The sequence below is a fragment of the Numida meleagris genome, chromosome 4, assembly GCF_002078875.1.
Source record: "Numida meleagris isolate 19003 breed g44 Domestic line chromosome 4, NumMel1.0, whole genome shotgun sequence".
Classification (NCBI taxonomy): Eukaryota; Metazoa; Chordata; class Aves; order Galliformes; family Numididae; genus Numida; species Numida meleagris.
Genome location: NC_034412.1, coordinates 45,419,825 through 45,439,979, shown reverse-complemented (window position 1 = coordinate 45,439,979; position 20,155 = coordinate 45,419,825). Strand labels below are relative to the sequence as shown.

Here is a 20,155-nt window from a genome sequence, read left to right as displayed (position 1 = left end):
TGTTTTTTTTAAATCTTACAGAATGGGTTTTGCAGCCCTTCATTGGGTCCCACGTGACATAAAAGCTGGCAGCTCTGATTCTCTGACTTTGCTTTGCTCTGTGTTTCATGTCCTGTCAGCCCACAGTAGGAGAAATGACTGATTCCCTTCTTTTTCCACCACAGGTGTTCAGGGGCACAAGGTGTGATTCATCACAGGTGTGCCATTCAGCTTGGTGCTCTGTCATTCTCATATTAGAGGTACGAGGAAAGGCTATTATCGTAAGTGAAATAGTAACATTTTCTCTGATAGGCTTTGGGACTCTGCAGATTTTAGGAAGAAAATATTTCTGTGTTGATGAGTTTTCAGTTTGTAAAGATGAAGGTAGATTAGGTGACAAAAGAGGAAAAACGGGACAAAAACGATGTGATGAGGCTAAATGAATTACAAGCAATATATGGAACTAACATGATGTGTTTTTAAACTTAAACTGTGTGGCAGGTAAGATTAAGTGTAAGTGTACCTGTATTAACTAACTCTGCTTATATAGGGCTTTCAATAGTGATTTACTTCCTCTCCTTTAGTTTTTTTTTTTTGTTTACTTTAGACAGACCAGGAAACTGAAGTACCCTCATAATTCTTGACTAATGCAAGGAAATAGTGTAAACAAATTGCTATGTTCTATTCCAGCCCAGTTGTTTCATGATAAATAAATGCAGTTGACAGAACTGAAGGCCTCCCCACCTCCCTCCCAAGCATATTCTGTTTTTAGAGAAATCTTCTGGGGTTTTGTCTTTGATGCTCTACCTGTCTGCTGTCTTGGGAGGGTCAGAAACGGGGCAATGGCCAATGCTGGTACCTTTGCTCTTATCTTCTGTGTTGGCAAGAACCAGTTATCAGATTTCATATCAAGGAAAAAAAAATCCATCACAGATCTGAATGGCAAGAATTTGGAGGCTTTCAGTCTTGAAAGCCTTGAAACTGTAGGAAGGTTGTCCCTTCAGAGAGGATCACCTGCAAGGATTATATAGGTATACTACAATCTCATTAAATCCTGGAGACTCAAGCGTTGGTCTCCTGAGGACAGCTTGTTGCCATTTATGCAACAGCAACCTGAACACTCTAGGAACTGTTTAACAAGAGGATTTTGAAAGTTTTTTTCAAATAGGCCAGTCTAGCTTGTGGTCAGTGCAGTTTCTGCTTCAGAGGAGCCTTTGGTGAGGAGTGTAACTAAGGAGAAGCTATGTAAGTTATTCTTCAGTCCTTTGTTTTCTGGTAGCAAGAGAGCAGACAGGATCTTAGCTGGGCACAGACCCAGGGCAGTGCACATGCAGAATAGCCATTATGATAGTGTTTAGTAAATGCACTGTTTCTGAAAAGCATTATGCACTGGGCTCAGGCTACACACTTGTGGTCCAGGTGATTTGCACAGCCTCAGCCCTGTCAGGCCGCTTCTAAACAGCCTCCCAGGGCTCATCCTGATGGGTTCTGGAGTTGAACCCCAGAATGTAGCTTGAATGGTTTGATGGCTTTTGTTGTCCAGTATACCACAACTTCACTGGCAATGCTGAGAATAATTTCCAAACTTTTCCAGGGTAGGTACTGCCTCCTTACAATCTAGACTGGAAGAACAGCTAGCAGATTCCTCCCTTTTGCATGTTTATTTTAAGTCTTAATAGACTTAAGTATTTCAGGGATGTGTAGTAAAATAAATGCCTGAGGGAGCCTAAAATGTTCACACATAACCAGGGCTGGCAGGAGAACAAGAATTCAGTGTCATGAAAAATTTAGCAGGCTTGGCATTTGTCTTGATGAGGAACTAAACACAGTTCTTCAGAGATTTTTGTGAAAAGAGAGAGGGAGAACAAGTCGCTAGCTGAGAATTCAGCTAGGCGCTCACCTGGAATGTGGGAGATCCAGACTTAACTCTCTGGCCTAAATTGAGCAAAGTGTTAGTGTTTTGGTTTTTTTTCTGTGATTAGTTGCATTCTCAGCCTGTTTGTGTCTCTCGTGGACAAAAAGTCCTGTTAACCAGCCGAGATGCCATGCTACACTAGCAGCTGGGAGTGAAGGTAGTTGGGGTCTCATGTTGATGAGTCTGCAACTGTTTTAGGGGAATGGTTGGGGGATATTCCATCTGGAAGTGTCCATCTGTATCGAACTAGTGCGCTGCTTTTAAGCATTTATGTCATGGAAAGAAACAATGGCATTATCAGTATATCAGCACTACCTATGTATGTAATTCAATGTACGCTATTCAATGGAACACTATAAAAGATCTCTGTGTTTTGATATGCCAGTTGTTTATGTTAAATGGCATAATTATTTAACTCGTGCTACTTTAAATACTTCTACCTGTTCTTATCTTGATAATTTCCCATGCAAGTTCACTTCCTTTTTACACTGCATTAATTTATAACAGAAGTAACTCATGAAACTTTTAATTGCAGATAAAGTTGTCAGTAATGAGAAAGGTGCACAGAAATAAAAGGTCAAGGAGAGAGAAGATGGGGGGAAAAAGTAGGGAGGGAAAGGTTGCCTTGGCTGTAATAGGGAAGAGAGAGGTATCTAGGAGGTCATAGGTGCTGTGATGGTGGTGGCACTGTCTTCTCTTTATGCATGTTGTGTAATTCACAGAGATAGGTTGCCTGCCAGCTTTGCGGCATTCAGTCTGTAACCTTTGCAGGTTTGTAAGATAAAAATACAATATTTTACTAACCAAAGGGGAAACGAAACTTATGTTTCTGAACCTCAACTGGGATCTTGGTAGGAGGGTAAGATATGCCTGAAGCAAAGAAATAATTTGATGTACTCTGACCAGCAACTTCACATTTGGCTAGCCTGGGAACCCCTCTTCCAAAGCTCAGTTAGTAGAAAACTAGTGGGTTTTTCATTGATAACATCAAGGAAGGATAATCTGAGCTGGGAGTGGGAGGGAAAGAGCTGGATGCATTTTAATCCAATAGATTCTATGAAAACAGACTGTAACCATAAAAATGTCAAATAAAGCAGTTGCATTGTATATTATTGTTTATAATAAATTGTTTTCTGCTTTTTCTGCTAGTCAGGCTTTTTCATAAATGTATTTTCCTTCCAAATGGATATGTTGTTGTTCCCATGGAACAGCTGCAGTAACATATTGTACTTGCATGCTAGGATTTTATTCTTTCAAATGGAGTGATGCATGAGTCATTTATGGCTAAAACATAGTAAAACTTATTATAACATTGTTCATACCGCATCTTCTGAAATAAACAGATTCAGAAAGACACTTGCAGTGAAACTTGGATTCCTGAGAGTTTACATGAGCTGATGAACGTTATGGGCTGGTGTATCATCTTTATTCAGAAGGAATTTGAGTATTGTTCTTAATATCTCTGACTGCTCACCTCGGCGCACATAATCTTAATGGCAGTATGACAGAGGGACTTACATTAAACTGCACTGATTAACATCCTCCTCTGTTTGACAGGATCTGACTTTGAAATATCCTGTGATTTGTTTTCTTCTTTTAAATGTAAAAAGTGTCCAAGAACGAACTTTGCAGGCTCGAACTGCTTCAGAAAACATGTAATGAATGATTATTTGGTCCACTAGAATACCTCAAAGATTAGAAATAATAATAATAAAAAAAAACCATAAGGAAGAGAAAACATCTCAAATAACTGAGGAAAAGTGTTGAGACTATTGCATTGTCTTTATCTCTTTGTGTAGGCACCATGGCATTTATGGTATAGGAGATCAAGTAGTATATACTAGGGCAGCTCCAAAAGTAATTCATCATATTTTATGATGTTGGCCCACAACATCAGAGGCAGCTGTTGGTGGTGTGGCAATAGAGGTTGAACGTTCCCACCAATATTCTGTTTAATGTTGTTGCTGCGCAACAGATGGCAGCAGAGGGGCACTCTGACAGAATGGCGTCTGAATTGAAAGCATGTATGAAGCAAAGATGTGTCACTGGATTCCTCCAGGCAGAAAAAAATGATACCCACTGACATTCATCAATGCTTATTTGATTTATGGAGGCCAAACAGTGAGTGTGAGCACAGTGTGGCAGTGGGTGGTGTGTTTCAACAGTGGCAACAGTGCCATGAAAGACAAGCCGTGTTCCAAATGACATGCACAACTGTCACACCATGAAATGAAGACAGTCTTGATCGGCTCATCTGCACAATTTGGTATGGAGCTGAATTATCAAATTCGTTGGAAATAATAGTGGCAACATTGCAATATCACAGAGTTTTCACCAGATGGGTGAAATGCTCACACAGAAACAAAGAACTCCATATGCAAGTCTGTCAGGACCTATAGAAACAACACGAGACTGAAGGTGGCAGTTTCCTGGATCATTACCAGTGATGAGATGCGATGTCACCACTACAAGCCAGAGTTAAAATGGTAGTGGAGTGATGACATGTGAATTCCCCATTGAATACAAAGTTCAAGATGCAGCCCTCAGCAGGTAAAGTGATGTGGACTATCTTTTGGGATAGGAAAGGGGTGATCCTTTTGGATTTCCTGAAACCTAAACTGCTGCACAGCAATGCTAACTAAGCTGAAGGCTTGAACTTCCAGAGTCAGACCAGAGAAGATGACCTTTCTCTTGTATTACAATATCTCCAGGCCCCAGTTTGGGGACCATGGAAGACACTGTCAGTTTTGGCTGGGTTGCCTTATCACACCCACCCTATAGTCTGGATTTTGCGCTTTCTGACTTCCATCTGGTCAGGCCGATGAAGGATGGACTGTGTGGGCAACATTTTTCTAGCAGTGACTTCATCATAGCAGCTGTGAAACAGTGGGTCACATCTACTGGTGGAGATTTTTGTGAGCGTGGCATACAGGCTCTTCATTGCTGGTGAAAAACGCATAGCTCATGGTGGTGACAGTGTTGAAAAATAGTGTTTTGTAGCTGAGAATTTGCTGTATCAAATGGTGTTATTGTGCATTTTGCTCCTGCCTCCTATTTACTTCAATGAAAAGTACAACAGGTACAACCTGCATAGTGAGACCAACTGCATCAGAAAACTGTATTGTGTTTGTGTGTTAGGCACAAACATGCCAAAGTACAAAAGGAAGGTTTCAATTCTGTATTTCTCTGTTTCTCTTCACTTACAAATTGCATTTTACTTAGTCTGATCCTTTCAGAATGAGTGTGTTTAGCTTGTAAGTGTTCCTGCATAATCTTTTCCTTATATAGTGCTGCTTTATCAAGCATCATATAAAATTATTTACTTTGTGCTTGTATGAATGTGGACAAAGTCATGACATTAGTTGGCTTTTTCAGGGACTGCTCTTATAATTGGTTGCCTTACTTCTTTGTATAAAAGGAGCGCTGTGTGAAAACGAATGTAATCTTGGCCAAGAACCTGCTAAAAACTCCCTTTTTCAAAGGGAAAGAAGGAGTCAAATAAGGAATTTGTTCATGTCTTTTCTTACCAGTAAGTGGTTGTGGTAGATGTTTTGGAAGTAGAGATTGATGGAAGTAGATGTGAAGGAGTGGATAATCTGGGAAAGCACGTGCAGTAAAGTATATGGGGAATTTTAGTTTTACGAAGCAGTGCTTCCAGACCAATGCCTTTAAATGCTTTCTGTGTAGTAATTGGTTTTTAGCTGGCCGGTTTTACAGGCATTGAGAGGTGCATCTTGAAAGTATAATGCTTCAACATTAATAATTTTTCAGGAACTCAAAGAGTTATACAGCTTTAGCTGGTGATTCCTACCATTTAGATTAGTGCAGTTGTTTCAGCTTTGCTAAGCAGTCAGATGAGAGTTGCCTTTCATCCCTTTTCAAGTAGATAGCTAACGTCTGTCTCTCGACAGATTTGGATGGCCCAGTTGGTGTTTGCCCAGTCTTTGGACAAAGGCCCAAGGTCTCTGGAAGCACCATGGTAAAGAGGTTTTGTTACCCTTGGTTCCAGTCAGGCTTAAACAATTGTTTTCTCTATTTCGGAATCTTTCTTGTATGTATTTTGGCCTAGTCTTTCAGACCTTTTCTGTTTTCATTTAGATAAAACCTCTTAGAAGGAACTGGAGTAGTTTATCTTACTTTGTTTTACTGTTCTGAAGTGGTCAAATTGGCAACAAAGTAAAGCTTACATTATTACTTCTGGATTTTACAGTTAACAATTTATGAAACTTTATTGTAACTCTCTTTTGTTCATTAGCTCATAACTTTATGAATAGCGCTTTTGGATGGAAATTTCCATGTTTAGTCTGAAGCCAAAGAGATTATTTTAAACTCCATTCAACATTTTCTGACCTACCAAAACTAATGGGAAGGTTTTGCAAGTGTGATAGAAAAAAAATGTTAAGCATGTTCCCCTGCAGTTCAAAGGATAACTAAATGTATTTGAAATTTATGGGTTTGAATTTTACATATAGCTAGAGCACAGTGCAGTCCTGCCAAGTATAAATACAGAGAAAATTAATTAAAAGTTATCAAATAGGGATTTTATCGAAGTTGTCAAAATAGATCATAGTAATTTCTTGTGCTGGGAGAGACTAATGAAAAACATGCAACTTCACAATGTTTTACAAATGCTGGATATGTTTCCTTACCAGTTAAAATATTTTTGTTTTTATATTCGGCTCCAAAATAAGAGGCTTTGTTGCAGTGGTGTGTGTTTTTTTCCTTGCTTAAAATGCAAGATTTCCAGAGACACCTAAAGAAAGAGTCTGGCTTGTTCCGATTACTCAGTACCCAACAGTTTTTATTGTTCTGTTTTTTAAATCATCCCTCAATGAGACTGGGTTGTTTTTTTTTTGAAAGTCTGGCCCTAAAATACCTCCTCCGGCCTGTTCTGATGCTGCTGTCTTACCATGGATTCAGTAGCAAGTGAGCTCTGGTGACCATGTGGCGGATTTTCATTTAAGCTTTCCAGCTTCCTGCCTGTGGTGTTCTATTTGTTTCTGAGGTAGAAACATTTTCTCCACATGGGCAAAGCTGATAAGTTCTGTTCCAGCAGAGAAATAAATTACATGCTAGATGTAATGAGACATCAATGTCCAGTAAATGTCCTGTTGCTTGTGAGAGTGGTGCTGTGTGAGACAACAGTTGATAATTTTCTGGTAATTCTCTAATTCTTTCCGTCCCCAAAAGTTCCTTTGTGAAGGAGTTGGATTTAATATGGCAGAAAAAAAAAGCCTCAACATGGAGCGAAACTTGATAGTGCAGCAGGAAGGGGAGAGCTTCTGAAAACTGAGCAACAAAGAGCTCACATGCCAAATATACCTACTCAGCTGGTATCTTCAGGCCTGTGGACGCTGCGCAATTCAGGGCTCCTTTGCTGGTTTGAAGTTTCACAAGCAGGAATGCTTTCTTCTTTCTCATTGCTTAATTGATGCTTTTATAAGCATCCCGCGGTTCTTCCGTTTTAGTCTAACGGGAGTTTTTACTGGTTTACTTTATTTTCCTGGGAAAACAGAGGGTGTAACAGCTCAGCATGATGTTTTCTTTCATGTGGAACAGGACATCGGCTCTGGCAGCTCTTTGTTAGCTTTTGTCAAAATTTCTTTACGTTGCCCCATCTCTGAGAAAACAAGTCCTCTGCTGTGGTCTGTATGACAGTCAGTCCATTGCCATTAAGAGCTTTTCCAGACACTTTGCTTCAAAGATTCAGCTCCCTTAAAATGAACTGTGAGGTAACGGCCACACTGGTAGCAAGCACGGGCAAAACTGGCGCCCTGACCATAGTTTTGACAGTAGGGCTCAGTAAAATTAAGAAAATTCATTGTGATTCATAGGTATTTGGTTTTATTCCTCCTTAGATTAATTCTTAGCAGGGTGGAAAGAATGAGGATGGGAAATTACCTGACTCTATAAGCTGAATGATATGAGTCATTCTCAGAGGATTTTTTTTCTTTAGCAACCCTCTCACCAGCTCCCTTCCAAAAATATCCTGAAGTGCCCTTGTACTCCTCAAGATACATTTCCTGTCCTGTTCCAAAAAGGCATTTTCCCCCCTCCCCTACTTTAGCCTAAAGGAGCGTTGAAAATAAAAGGTACATAGGCTAACACAGGGTCATGCTGGAAGAGCGATAAACCAGATGTGACATGGCTCAATCCATCTCAACTCTAATAATAAAATGTCAAGGATAGGAGGAATAAAGCAGCATTTCTTCACAAAGGTTACTTTTTTAGGTGATTACTCTTTATGAATTGGCTTCCAAAAGGATATCAGCATCCAAAAAAAAATTAGTCTTTTACAAAGGTCAACATGGAGTGGAAACAGCAAGCTTCAGCCTCATTGCTGGGTGAATGTAAGACATACAGAGACTGAGAGTGTCCAGCCTTGTTACATGAGTTACAGCGTATGCCAGCAGCTCCATTATTGATGCTCAGTTGCATTTCTGAAAATGGAGGGGAAAAAAAGTTGGTGGGGTGTTTTCCTGGTTCTTGCTTGTATCTGCGGTGGCGTTGTCTTTTGTTTTTCAGTCTGAAGTTCCCCAGGGATGTTCTGAAAGGGCTGGGCTCTGCAGAGCATTCTGAGTGGGGCCTAGTGCCCTCCACACTCAGAGTTTCCAAGGCCACTGTGCTCAGCCACCACAGACTGGCTGCTAGTGCTCATGAGATGGTGGCCAGTGGCAGCAGCTTGCCAAAAACTGGATGTGTGTAGCCAAGTTAGTGCTGAGCTGGTGTCTCTGTGTCCTGGCTGTGCTATGTGAGGCTTATGTGGCAAGGCTGGGATGCACAAGCTTGTGTCCCAGCAGATGCTCAAAATGGAAGGTGGCATTTCCATGAGAGAATTTGTGCTTTGCAAGTGGAGATAGAAGTTAATGGAAACATTTTGCAATCTGGTGTTCATTCCATCAGTTTGCTTCTGTCCAAAAATCCCCAGCAAAGGAAGGGGGGAAGTATATTCTAAAAATACCAAGACCTATCAGTTAAACTGGAACTCCTCATTCGAATTAAAACCATTCTCCTGGAAATAGCTTTCTTTTCCTCTTCCAGCTTGGTGTGTATGCTCTTTTAATTAACATTGAGGCAAGTAAGTTCAGTTGAATTGAGCAGAATAGCTCATAAAATAAATACAGAAAGTGAGAGATAATTGGATTTTCAGTTTGGCTCATGAACTTTTTTTTGTCTCACTCTTCGGACCTTCAGTCTGCACCTGGCTGCCTATTTGTAAGATAATACAACTGAAAAATGATAAGAAATCTGAAAGGGTACAAAGTGATATACTTTGGTAAGAATAATCTGTTAGCTGAGGATCGGAATCTACGGTTTCTTTATAGGTAGAACTCCTATTTAAAGTAAAGATGAGCACTGCCTTAGCTCAGGACTGAAGGAGCTACTGTGATCATGCAGTCTGACCTCTGTAAGAATAGGGCATTCCTTTCATTTAGCAATCTGCTAAGCAGCAGCTGCTAATTTTTCGAAAACAACAAAAAGACTCAAAACGCAAAGTGTTTGCTTTAGAAATGAACGCCAGTTGTTATGCATAACCATTTTTCTTAAGAAATCTTTTTCAGAAAACAATTACAAGCTTTATATTACAGACTCATAATTATCATAATATTTTTCTAAGAAGGGGAAAAAAAATCAGGCCAGAATTTCTCTTGCTTTCTAATGAATTACTTCTGTTCTCAAATCAATGTTCTCATATTATAATCTTGTAAAGTGTCAGCTTCCACAGTCTACAGGAGTTGCAATTTTGTGAGTTAAAATGTGTGTCAAAACAATGCAGCCATTTTCTTTAGATGTAATAACTTTTCAAGGATGTCTGGGAAAAGTAGACATCATTTTTATTTAAGATTTCCATCTGAGATGTAGCGATGATTTGTTAGCACTCAAGGAGATTTGGAACTTGGGAAGTGCACCTTCCAGTTCAGGGTTTAAAGGGTCACTATCTGTTGTGTAAAACAAAACCAAAACCAATTAAACGGAAAACCCACAGTAGACTTCATGCATAGTTTTTAGGCATTTTAGGAAGAAAGCATTTATTAAAAATAAATCACTTGAGTGATTTTTGCTGTAGATAGGTCTATAAACAAACTTCTATGTCTATATGTTCTTGTATTGGAAAGACTGTCTATGCATATATTCCCTTGAGCAGATCATCACAATAGCAACAGTTGTTGACTCTAGTGTAAACAGATAAAAAGAACTGTGTCAGTTATAAATAATCGTTCTTTGTGTGCTATGCCACAACAGTTTTCAGTAGTTCTATATGCATGTAGAGTTTTAATTAAGAGATAACTGTCACTGCAGGTTGACTACAGAAGGCTGGCGTATCCAGCAGAGAGATAAATGCCAATGCCAAGTCATACAGGTTGGATAGCATACAAGGAGTCCAGAATTAAAAATAAATAAATAAACAGTTTTACAGTTAAATCTCACTTACTCCTGACTTATTGTGTTATATGAAGAGATGAAAAGATAAAATCTGACTGCTTAGGGTTGTACGTACCAGGAGATTTTTATTTTTATTTTGTCAATTTGCATATGATACATTGGTAATTGAATCTTTGTGATGCTATCAGTAAACTTGTTAGGGGTGGTATAGGTGCCCTATTTAAGAGTGTGTTACAGCTTTCAGCACACTGGGAAGTCGTACAACAGATTGCAAAGATTCATCTCAGCTTGATTCAGAAGGGCTGCAAGTGTCCTACTGCCTGTTTGAAAGTGTTTTGATTTCTAATTAATTTAGCCAGAAGATGTGTTATTTTTGACCTTCACAAATTACTGACCGTCTGATTCTAGTTTAAAAAATGGCATTAACTGTTTAAAAAAATGCATTTCTTCATCTCCTGTTGTCAGGAGCAAAGTACAGAATTAATGTATACATCTACTGTTAGTGAGGTGTTATGTATATAACACTTCTGCACAGTATGTGATTATGTTTTGGGGTTTACATGACATAATGGCACTTAACATAAAATGAAAACTTCATTTCCATGGAATCACCAGCAAAAATCCCATTAATTTAATAAGGAGAGGCAATATCCACCTTGCAATTTGTAATTTAATAGCGTTTTCTTACTGACATTGAAGTCAGTAAGTACTCTTTACCACTAACTTCAAAATAAGCCTCTTCCCCTCTGGCTTTGAGATGCAAGTAGAGGAATTTTTTCTTCAGTCTCAGTGACAAGGGCTGCCAAGATTATGAAACGAAAAATGCATTGTTCTGCCGTGGCTAAACAGCCTAAACAGAGCTGTCGGCTCTTAGATTGCCTTAAGCATCCATCAGGAGTCCTATGTAAGAGTTAGGTGTAGGATTTATGCATGCTGATTGAGATGAAAATAATGGCTCTTCAAATTTTTATAGTGAAATTACTTTTGTAAAATGTGTAACCTTCAATACATTTTATGCAGAGTGAGTTGATAATGCTAGGTGTTCAGGTTTTTTTTATTTTCAGATGCTTTTTTTGAGTGCATAGTAATACCAATAGAAAAGCTACACAGCATGTGTAGATTTATAATTAAAAAACAAAAATAAGCTTTCCTCCTTCTTGTTACTGTCATATTGCCAGTAAAGCATCTGTTTTAAAAGTTTTACTCTGAGTCTTCATAAATGCAAGTATTTTAGGGCTCTGCAGAGATGTTCTGGGTCATCTCTCCCAGCCCACCCACCCTGCAGCAGTAGGAGATCATTACTACTGTTCTCTTCCATCCTACTCTTCTCCTGAATACCATGTTCCAAAAGTGTCCGATACTATTTTCTCTTACATATATCTAGTGAGTATGCAGGGTGTAAATATGAGTACACACCCTCTGGTGCTGAGGCAAAGTGCTGCTTTAACATGCAATGACTGATAAAAGATTAAAGCTGAGTAATTGTTTTATCTGTTTTTCATAATATAAATAGGGACAAAAGATTTTAATGGCTTTATTTTTAAAGCATATGGTGTGGGCCACCTACCGTATACATCTGTAAGGTGTGGATTGCAGGTGGGTGGAGGCATCCTGGAGACTCTGAGGCTGGAGGCACTGCTCTTCCCAGCGTGTCCTCCGGCCCCCACACTCTGAAGTAGCCCCTGTCGCTTCCAGGCTCTCACCCCTACAATGCTAGGCAGCAGCAACTGTGTCAACCTCAGATTTTGGTGCCTTCATATAACTTAATACACGAAGTCTGACTTTAGCCTTCTGAGTTTGTTTCCAGAACTGACCCTCAGCTGAGCTTTTGAAGATGAGAGTTTGACTTTGATGTTAACATTGGGTATGATTAATGCATCCCTATGCCTTCCATTATTACCAAGCAGCTGATGGCAAAGTTACCCATCGTTTCTTTGCTCTTTTTGTTTTTTTGGACTGAATGTCTCCTACTTGTTCTCAGCTTTTCCATAAAGAACATCGCCTCTGCTTCAAACTTTTGTTTTGTAGCATCTTTGCAAATACCAGTGCTGATGCTGATTTCAGGCTTTTCCTTACACTTCAGTCACTTTGCTAATGTAGATCCAGAACAGAACTGTACAATACTTTTATCAACATAATTATCTTTAGGTATTTAACATCATTTCAGGTATCTTTCTTTGTTAATATTCTTCTTACAGACAGTTTTCTTTGGGTTTTACTTTCTTTTGGAACTTACTTCCGTCAAATCCATTCACGTCCTTTCAAAGTTCTATATTGAGTCTGATACTAAGGAATTTACCTATATATCAGAGATCTGCAGATCTCTGCATTTCCACATGAGATTTTCGTATACTTGCAAAAGAAATTAATAAATTGTGTATTTTCCATTATGGAAACACCAACAAATGAAGGTGTGTTCATCCTTGTAAATAAATCTAATAGAGGAGGTCTAAGTACTTTTAAGCCTGGTATACTTTTTAGTAGTAGAAAATAGCTTACTACCTTACATCAAAGTCACATAGTAGAAACAAGAAAATCTGCTTTTTTTTAAAGATGGGTAAGAGAGACAATGCAGAAGAACTAAAATTCTTGCTGAATGTATACCAAAAGAAGTGAGTGAGGAGCGGAAAAAATTAATATTGCTACTGTTCCTTAATTTTTCCTCAGAATGAAGTGTCGTTTGCATCATTGTGTGCCTTTAAGCTCTATGGAAAAAAGGTGATAATCAACAGAACTGCATTTTGTCATGTGTAATGATTCCTGTGATTTTTAAACGTTTACTAAGATTTAAGAGTTATTACCAAATAGTTTAAAATGCCTTTCGTTCTATACTAAAAAGAAAATGGGGGAGGAATATGTGTGACGTCTGTGATGCCTCTTTTTCTAGTGTTAAGTACTTTTCTTCTTAACTTGTAACTTATTCTATAAATGGCAGTATAGATAGCTATCCGTCTTTTCACTTGGAATCGAATGGGAACTCACACTAACGTTTTGCAGAGTGCTGGATGAAATTGCACAAAAATGTGTGTCCCAGCTGGTTGTCCTAGGGTACTTGTGAAGAATTGGCTCGTGCTGTCACTGGCTCTCTGTTCTCTGCAGACCGTGCGACTTTGTGACAGGAACGACCTGCTTGCTGCTATCAGGTTGACTTAGAAGAATCACCAGCGTTGCATGATTTGCTGCAAGGGTTACAGGCATAGCGACCTAATTTTTACAGTAGCAACTGTTTCCACTGAGTGTGGTAGTGGAAGCTTTGCTCATAACCCCACCCTTCTGCCTCGTACCTGGCACCTTGTTTTCTGAGCTGAGGAACAGTAGTCCAGAGCACTCGAGGACTGCTCTTTCCAGATGGATGCTCACCAGTGCACTGTCAATTAGCCACCTAGCATTGAGGCAATTAATAAATCTGGATAAATGAGGAAATTTACAAAATAATTAAGGGGTCTCGGACACGAGACATCTTCAGGCAACAAGATATTTTGCGTGATTACGGGTTTGTGTAGTCAAGGCTATGTTGTGTATGAAAGTTAATGAGTGTAAATTGAGGAAGTGAAGGGAAGCATATTGAAAACATCTTTATGCATAAGCTCCATAGATATGCTGGTTTGCTTCAGATAATACACATCTGAAACACTCTTCCATAGTCAGAGGAGTCTAAAGCCAAGAAAGGAGATTTGTTCCAAATTAAATTTAAAAAAAAAAAAAACATTGCTAGTTTTTACTTGGAAAAAATTGTTAATTATCTGAATGAGGTGCAGTGGCTATCTAAATCAGTTTGGGCATGTGATAAAGAAAGCTTTAAATACACTCAATAAATAATTCAGGTCACTGAAGCAAACAACATTCAAGAAAACAAGGTGTAGCAAGAAAATCTGGTAGTTCTTTATCTTGAACTTGAAATAAGGTCTGCTTTCTTCTTCTGAATTCCCAAGCTGAGCACTGTAAAATGTCACTCCCCCATCCTTGTTATTTCCCCAGCCATAAGCCTTGGGTTTTGCACAGGAGTTACTTGATTAATGGTAAGTGCTCGCTTTCCTTCCAGAACCAAAGCTGTTTTAAAATTGTTAATAGTATATATTGCGCTGTTCCCTGCAAGTTTGAGAGGAAGTAAATGGCCCGAAAGAATTAAGCAAACAGTTTGTGGCTAGGCTCTCACAGATTTCTTTCCTGGGAAACCAGTTGGTTAGGACCTATGTGTTTTGGAGAGCTCAAAGATATTATGTCTCAGGCTATGCTGAATGTGGATGAAAAAAATGTTTTAATCATCAGGATTTTAGCATTGTAGAAAGGAGATGGAGAGAAGTTAATTCAAGTTATCGGTGCAAGCACTATTATTATATTAATCTTAAATATGGCATTGAGAGGTATTGCACTTTTCCAGTATAACTATACTATGTAGTACCATTAAAAAAAAAAAAAAAAAAAACACGATTAGATGATGGAAAAGCCCTTTTTCCCTTACTTTAAATTTACGTTCTTAGTCATGAATGGTATCCATGCAGGTTAATATCTCTTTTTTTTTCCTTCCAGAAATTATATAATAAAGTTACTTCATTATCTGTTACAATTCCCCACCTGCAGGCAATAAAATACTTCACAATAAAATAGTCTGGCAGTCTTACACTGCGTAAAGCTAAATCTGCTTTTAAATACTATTGGTAGTGTTTGCTGCATCTAAAGCCTAGCGGAGGTCACAGAGTCAACTCTGTTTCAATATTAATTCTGCTATTGTACTCATTTAGCAAGAGCACAGAAAATTAAGCTTTTTTTAATAGTTGGATCTGTCGGTCCCATGTATTAGGTAAGCGCTGTGCTTCGGTATGAATGTACTCAAGGAAGTTAACAACTGTGAGAGTGAGATGGCTCAAAGTTCCATGGGTAGGTCCAATAAAATGGGAAAGGAGACAGGACCAAGTTAGCACCATATGTGTTAACATTGCCTTGGCTTTGAGGACTCGTGCAGAAGTTACCTAAATGACATCACCTTTGTTAGTGCTACTCATTTTTAGCTATGAAGGAACTCTGGCTGCCTTCCCTAAAACTGAGGAAGGTCCCCTCTGCCTCCACAGCTGAGTCTGCATCTCAATGCAGCATTGAAGGGAAAGGATGGAAAGAGACTTGGCACAGCTTCCTCACTTGGAATCTTTTACTTATAAAGTGAAGGGCCTCACTTTTCCCAGGACAGCAATCATACGGAGGCTGCCAGCTTTCTCAGCCTGCTTCTTCCTACCGGCTCCAAAGACCCTTCCTGGTCGCTTTTACCATTTAGTGAGCTTTAGAGTTGCCTTGCTTCTTCCATTAACCACATTGGAGGTGAGAAGGCACTCTCTAGGTCACTGACACAAGCTCAACATGGCCCCTTAAGAAATGAGGGTAATACAGGAGCAACAGATTCACGACACAACAGTGATTGCTAGGTTAGTCTTCACTGCCTCTTCAGGAAGTTCTGGCAGTCCTGTGTTGGTGGTAACTGTTGCAAGGCTCTCCGAGATCATTTCTTTGTCTTACAGAAATTACGTATGAAATCAAAAGTCCAGGAAAGTCTCTGGTATTTTGTCTCTATCAGCCTCAGCCAACTTGATTCTTCTAGAAGGAAATGTAATTTTACTGTGGTACCTGCAAGAGATGTCAGAGAGCTGAGCAAATACCTGGACAGTGTCAGAACAAATATGGGTGCTCCATTGTGAAGAGTGAAAGCACAGCTACTGTAGTGTAGTGTGGTGTGGTCTCTGCCCCCCTAATCCTCACACAAAGGTGCGTATGGTAAATTAACAAGGACTGTGGCAATCCACACTGGCACATCCTCTAAGATGTGTTCCAGATACCAGACTGGGTACCATTACACACCCTGCGTGCCCTGTTTTTTTCAGGGAAAAAAAAATGATCCTCAGATTCTGAAAAGTAAAAGAAAATAAATTCTCATTAAGGAAGACCACTTCAGCTCAGGCATGTCATAGGCCTCTGTCTGCTGGGAGTGGTCTCCTCATAAGGAGATAGCTCCTCGGGGCTGCAGGCCCCTGTGGATTAGGTCCATGGCCATCTTAAGTGAGGTCAGTGCTGAAAATATGTGGTAGGATAAATTAGGTAACTCCTTACTGCTTATTGGGTTTTATTATTGTTTTACTGAAGGACAAATGTTTTGTTATGGTATCCTAAAGCTTTATTTAAACTTGTTGTCCCCCATGATGTCTCTCCAGTACTTGCAAGATGTGGAAATGGGAAGCGGTCGTTGCATGTGTGTGTTTTAGACAACTTGTGCTGATGGTCTCGAGTTTGACAGATGAAACATTCTAATGGGTTTAGGTAGTATCTGTGTCTGAAAAAATACTATTAAAAACTTCTTGTCAGGATAACTCATAGGATAGAAATTTAAGGCTGCAATTTCTGTATCTGCAAGTTTGAAAAACTTTCTTTCTCTGCTTATCTGTGTTATTTTCTTCCATTAATACAGGTATGTCCCTCTGAAAGAGAAAGCCATGTATTAGGCCATATACTTGAGATCTTTTGTTCTGCTAGTACAGCTGGTTAGGAGAGATGAGAATGGAAAGAGTGCAGTGCGTGCATTTTTGCATTACATAAGCATTAATATTTGCTAGACAAAACAGAATTGCTTCAGTTATGACAGTGGCCTAAGAAAATAAATACTTAACAAATAGAAAATACTATATTTCCAAACTGGTTGCACAGCAAATATTTTATTTGAGTTGGCACCTGCTCTTCTGTCCTGCTGTTTTGCAGAGACACTGGAATTCTAGAGAGTGATAGATGCTGTACATTGAAATGGCAAATCATGGGTGTTGCCTTATGTGTTGTAAAGCGCTTAAACCGGTATATTACATGATGCTGTCATATTTTCTTTTTCCATCTTTTTATTATTTGGAGTAGACAATTTGCTTTTCAGTGATGCAAAAAAGAATTGATTTGTTGTTCACGTCATATTTTGACCCATTCTTTAAATTTTTTTTTTCCATAGGTCCTCCCATGCCATCCTCCTCATCTAGTCCATCAGTTACTGAACATTTACACTCCCCTCCTCCATCACCCAATCTCCATGACAACCAGAGGTGGTTATTAAGTAATAATGCCAGCCAGCCAGTTCAGGACTCTGATACAGATGAGGACTATACTGCCAGCTCATTTCTAGTACAGACCGGTACTGTTTCAGTGTCTGTCCCAGGTCATGGTAAGAAGAGGACACTTTGTCCATAGTTTGAATACCCTTTTATTTTCCATCCTCTTACAAAATTGCCTAATAATATTAGAATATCTAAATAATGTTATATTTAAAATTGATTTCACTTGAAATTTTGCAAGTGATGTCTCTACTTCCAAAGTACTGTAGGATTAACGAGTAGAAACTCATAATGTATTAAAGATCATTTGAGTTACTTTAAAATGCAGTGCTTATATGAAGCAACAGCTATTGATGATTTCTTATGTAATGCAATCTATTGCAAGTGACTAGGCTTTACTTAGACTTTTTGAGGATATGATGAAGTTTGTTAAACTGCCATAAAGTTTAGTTTCAGAATAATGTAAAATGTGTCTTTTACTACCTCATCAAGTTTAGAAGGTTACAGTAGCTCCTTTAGTTTCCTCGTGGGCAGGAGAAAGAGGATTTACGTTTGTGGATAGGGCAGTGCAGGTCAAGAAAACAGCTGTAGAGGAAGAGAGCTGTGTGGTCAGAGAACAGAACGGTAGCTCCAAAGTGCATGTTTCCATGGTTCTCATCCTCCCAACTAGTATGAACAACCAATGGGAGTGAGATGAATATGAAACACAAGTACTTATACATGTTGCTATAGGAAAACAAATCTTGACCTTTTTTTCTATTTTTCTAAATATGAAAAAAATAAATAGATGGTTCCATTTTCTTGTTGTACGATTGAATAAGCTTTCTTGGGATTGACAGACTGACTGGAAGAATAATTTGTTAATTCATGACCCTTCCTTAGTAGATGAGTAAAGCCTGGAACAATAATTTTTGGTTTTATGGAACCATTTATGTCTTTTGATGGCAACGAACTGTCCTACAGATAAGCCACTAGAGGGGGTTTGGAGAAATATTTTGCCTGCAGATTGCAAATTGATTTGTTGGACAGAATTATTTTGCAGAGCAAAACAGTGTTGCCTTCCTAGCTTTGAGTGCCACTTTGCTGTTGTGTCTAAACTAATCTGCTAAGAGCAGTTGTGCACATGGATTTGACAATTTTATTTATTTTGAAAAGGCATCAGTCCTCTAAAGGATGAATTGGGGTTGCCATGTTAGGGGCTTAAATTCTTGAAAAATGAGCACCACAGGTTTATTTTTGCATTTTCAACTCGTTCGATATTTAATCTGTGAGGACTGCTCAAAAGCATGGTAATACATAATGCAAGTTATGTTATGCAGATGTCTCATTTCTTTTCTGTCCATGAATATGAAATTTGTTAGACAATATATGCATTATCCAAAAGGTAGACTGGTTTAGTTCAATAAGTCAATACATTTAGACTGCTGTCTTATCCATCAACCCCCTCCTTTGCAAATGAAATATGCAGTAGCAAGAGAAAGCTGCTAAAATTTTTGGATGTTTGGGAAGAAATGCTTACACCTCCTAGCCTCTTAAAGTCATAGGAACAAGGAGTAAGTGTTCATCAGTCCACTAGATTTTTGCACTTCGCTGTTTCTGAAACGTTTGGGAGTTGCTTGCCAGTGCAAGTTGGTCAACCTCGAGCAGTGTTCTGCAATCCTTAACACCCCAGCCAAAATAAGTTCAGCTAATCCCACAGCAAGTCAAATCTTGGCCTCTCAGCAGAACAAAACAAAGTTGTTTTTTTGACAGGGCAGGAGTTAACACTATGGCGTACGTTAAGAGTGTCATCTGTGGTGAGACTGTGGCTAGCCAGAAGGAGCACGCAGCATGCTGTATCATTTTCCCTTTCCCTCTCTTTCCTCTGTGCTTCCCTTTCTCCTCTGTCTGCAGATGTCTGCAGTTGACCCCTTCCCTGTATTATGTCCAATGGAACTGCTTGCAGTTGCTGCTTCACGCTGTCAAAGAATTAAATCAGTGATACATGTACACTCATAACCTGTAAGTGCCATGTAATACAGTTAATGAACTTACTTTCCTCTCCCCAACATCAGACTTGTTTTTAAAAGTGCTTCAACTTGCTGAACGGAGTTACTATATTAGTAATTGCCAAAATTCATGTATTGCTGCTTTTTTTTTCTGCTGGAAGATGAGAAAATAGGTGGTCTGATACCAGTCAGTCCAGTAGATACCAGCAGCAGGATTAGGGATTGCATTACTAGAGGAAGAGGATGCTTTAATCCAGCATGTATGCAACTATTGCTTGGGAAATCTATTTGCTTTGTTCATGGTGTTTTCTTACATTTTAAATTGCTGACCTATTAGATGGGGAAAAAATTGTGCTCTTTATGGGGAAAAAAAAAAGACAATGGTTGAATTTAGTAATTAAGCTAATAGTTTCTATGCTACTCATAACTTGCTTCTACTTAATGATTCACATAGTTGCATAGCTTTTTTACTAGTACGTAGACCTCTCTAATCTACGCTAAAAAGTAAAGGTCATTTAATCGTGACCCTTGGTACTCTCTTAGTGTTGTATTTTCTTTAGCTAAAATGCTAAGTAATACAGCATGAGTAGGATATTCTTTTCAAATAAGGATGTCATTTTTTCACCGGTCTTCTTTTAATGCATCTAGATACAAAGGAACATTCTATTCTATGTGACTTTAATGGATACACAATAACTCGTGTTATATTCTGGATGATTTTGTTCAGTATTTATCTTAGCTAAGGGGAAGGAGGGATCATTTTCAAAGCATTTGGGATTGAAAAGGTACTGACAGAAAATAATTGCATTATTGAA

General features: G+C 38.9%; 1 protein-coding gene across 22 annotated transcripts in view; it reads left to right on the top strand.

The window, feature by feature from the left end:
• Positions 1-20,155, top strand: part of TENM3 (teneurin transmembrane protein 3) — a 355,944-nt gene that overhangs the window by 170,323 nt on the left and 165,466 nt on the right. For 11 of the 22 annotated variants that reach the window (XM_021397105.1, XM_021397104.1, XM_021397108.1 and 8 more), the window contains one exon: positions 17,253-17,462. The exons of 8 other annotated variants lie outside the window; for them this stretch is intronic. In XM_021397105.1, coding sequence (XP_021252780.1) covers positions 17,253-17,462 — 210 coding nt within the window. 3 more of the 22 variants (XM_021397117.1, XM_021397118.1, XM_021397124.1) reach the window with 3 other exon arrangements.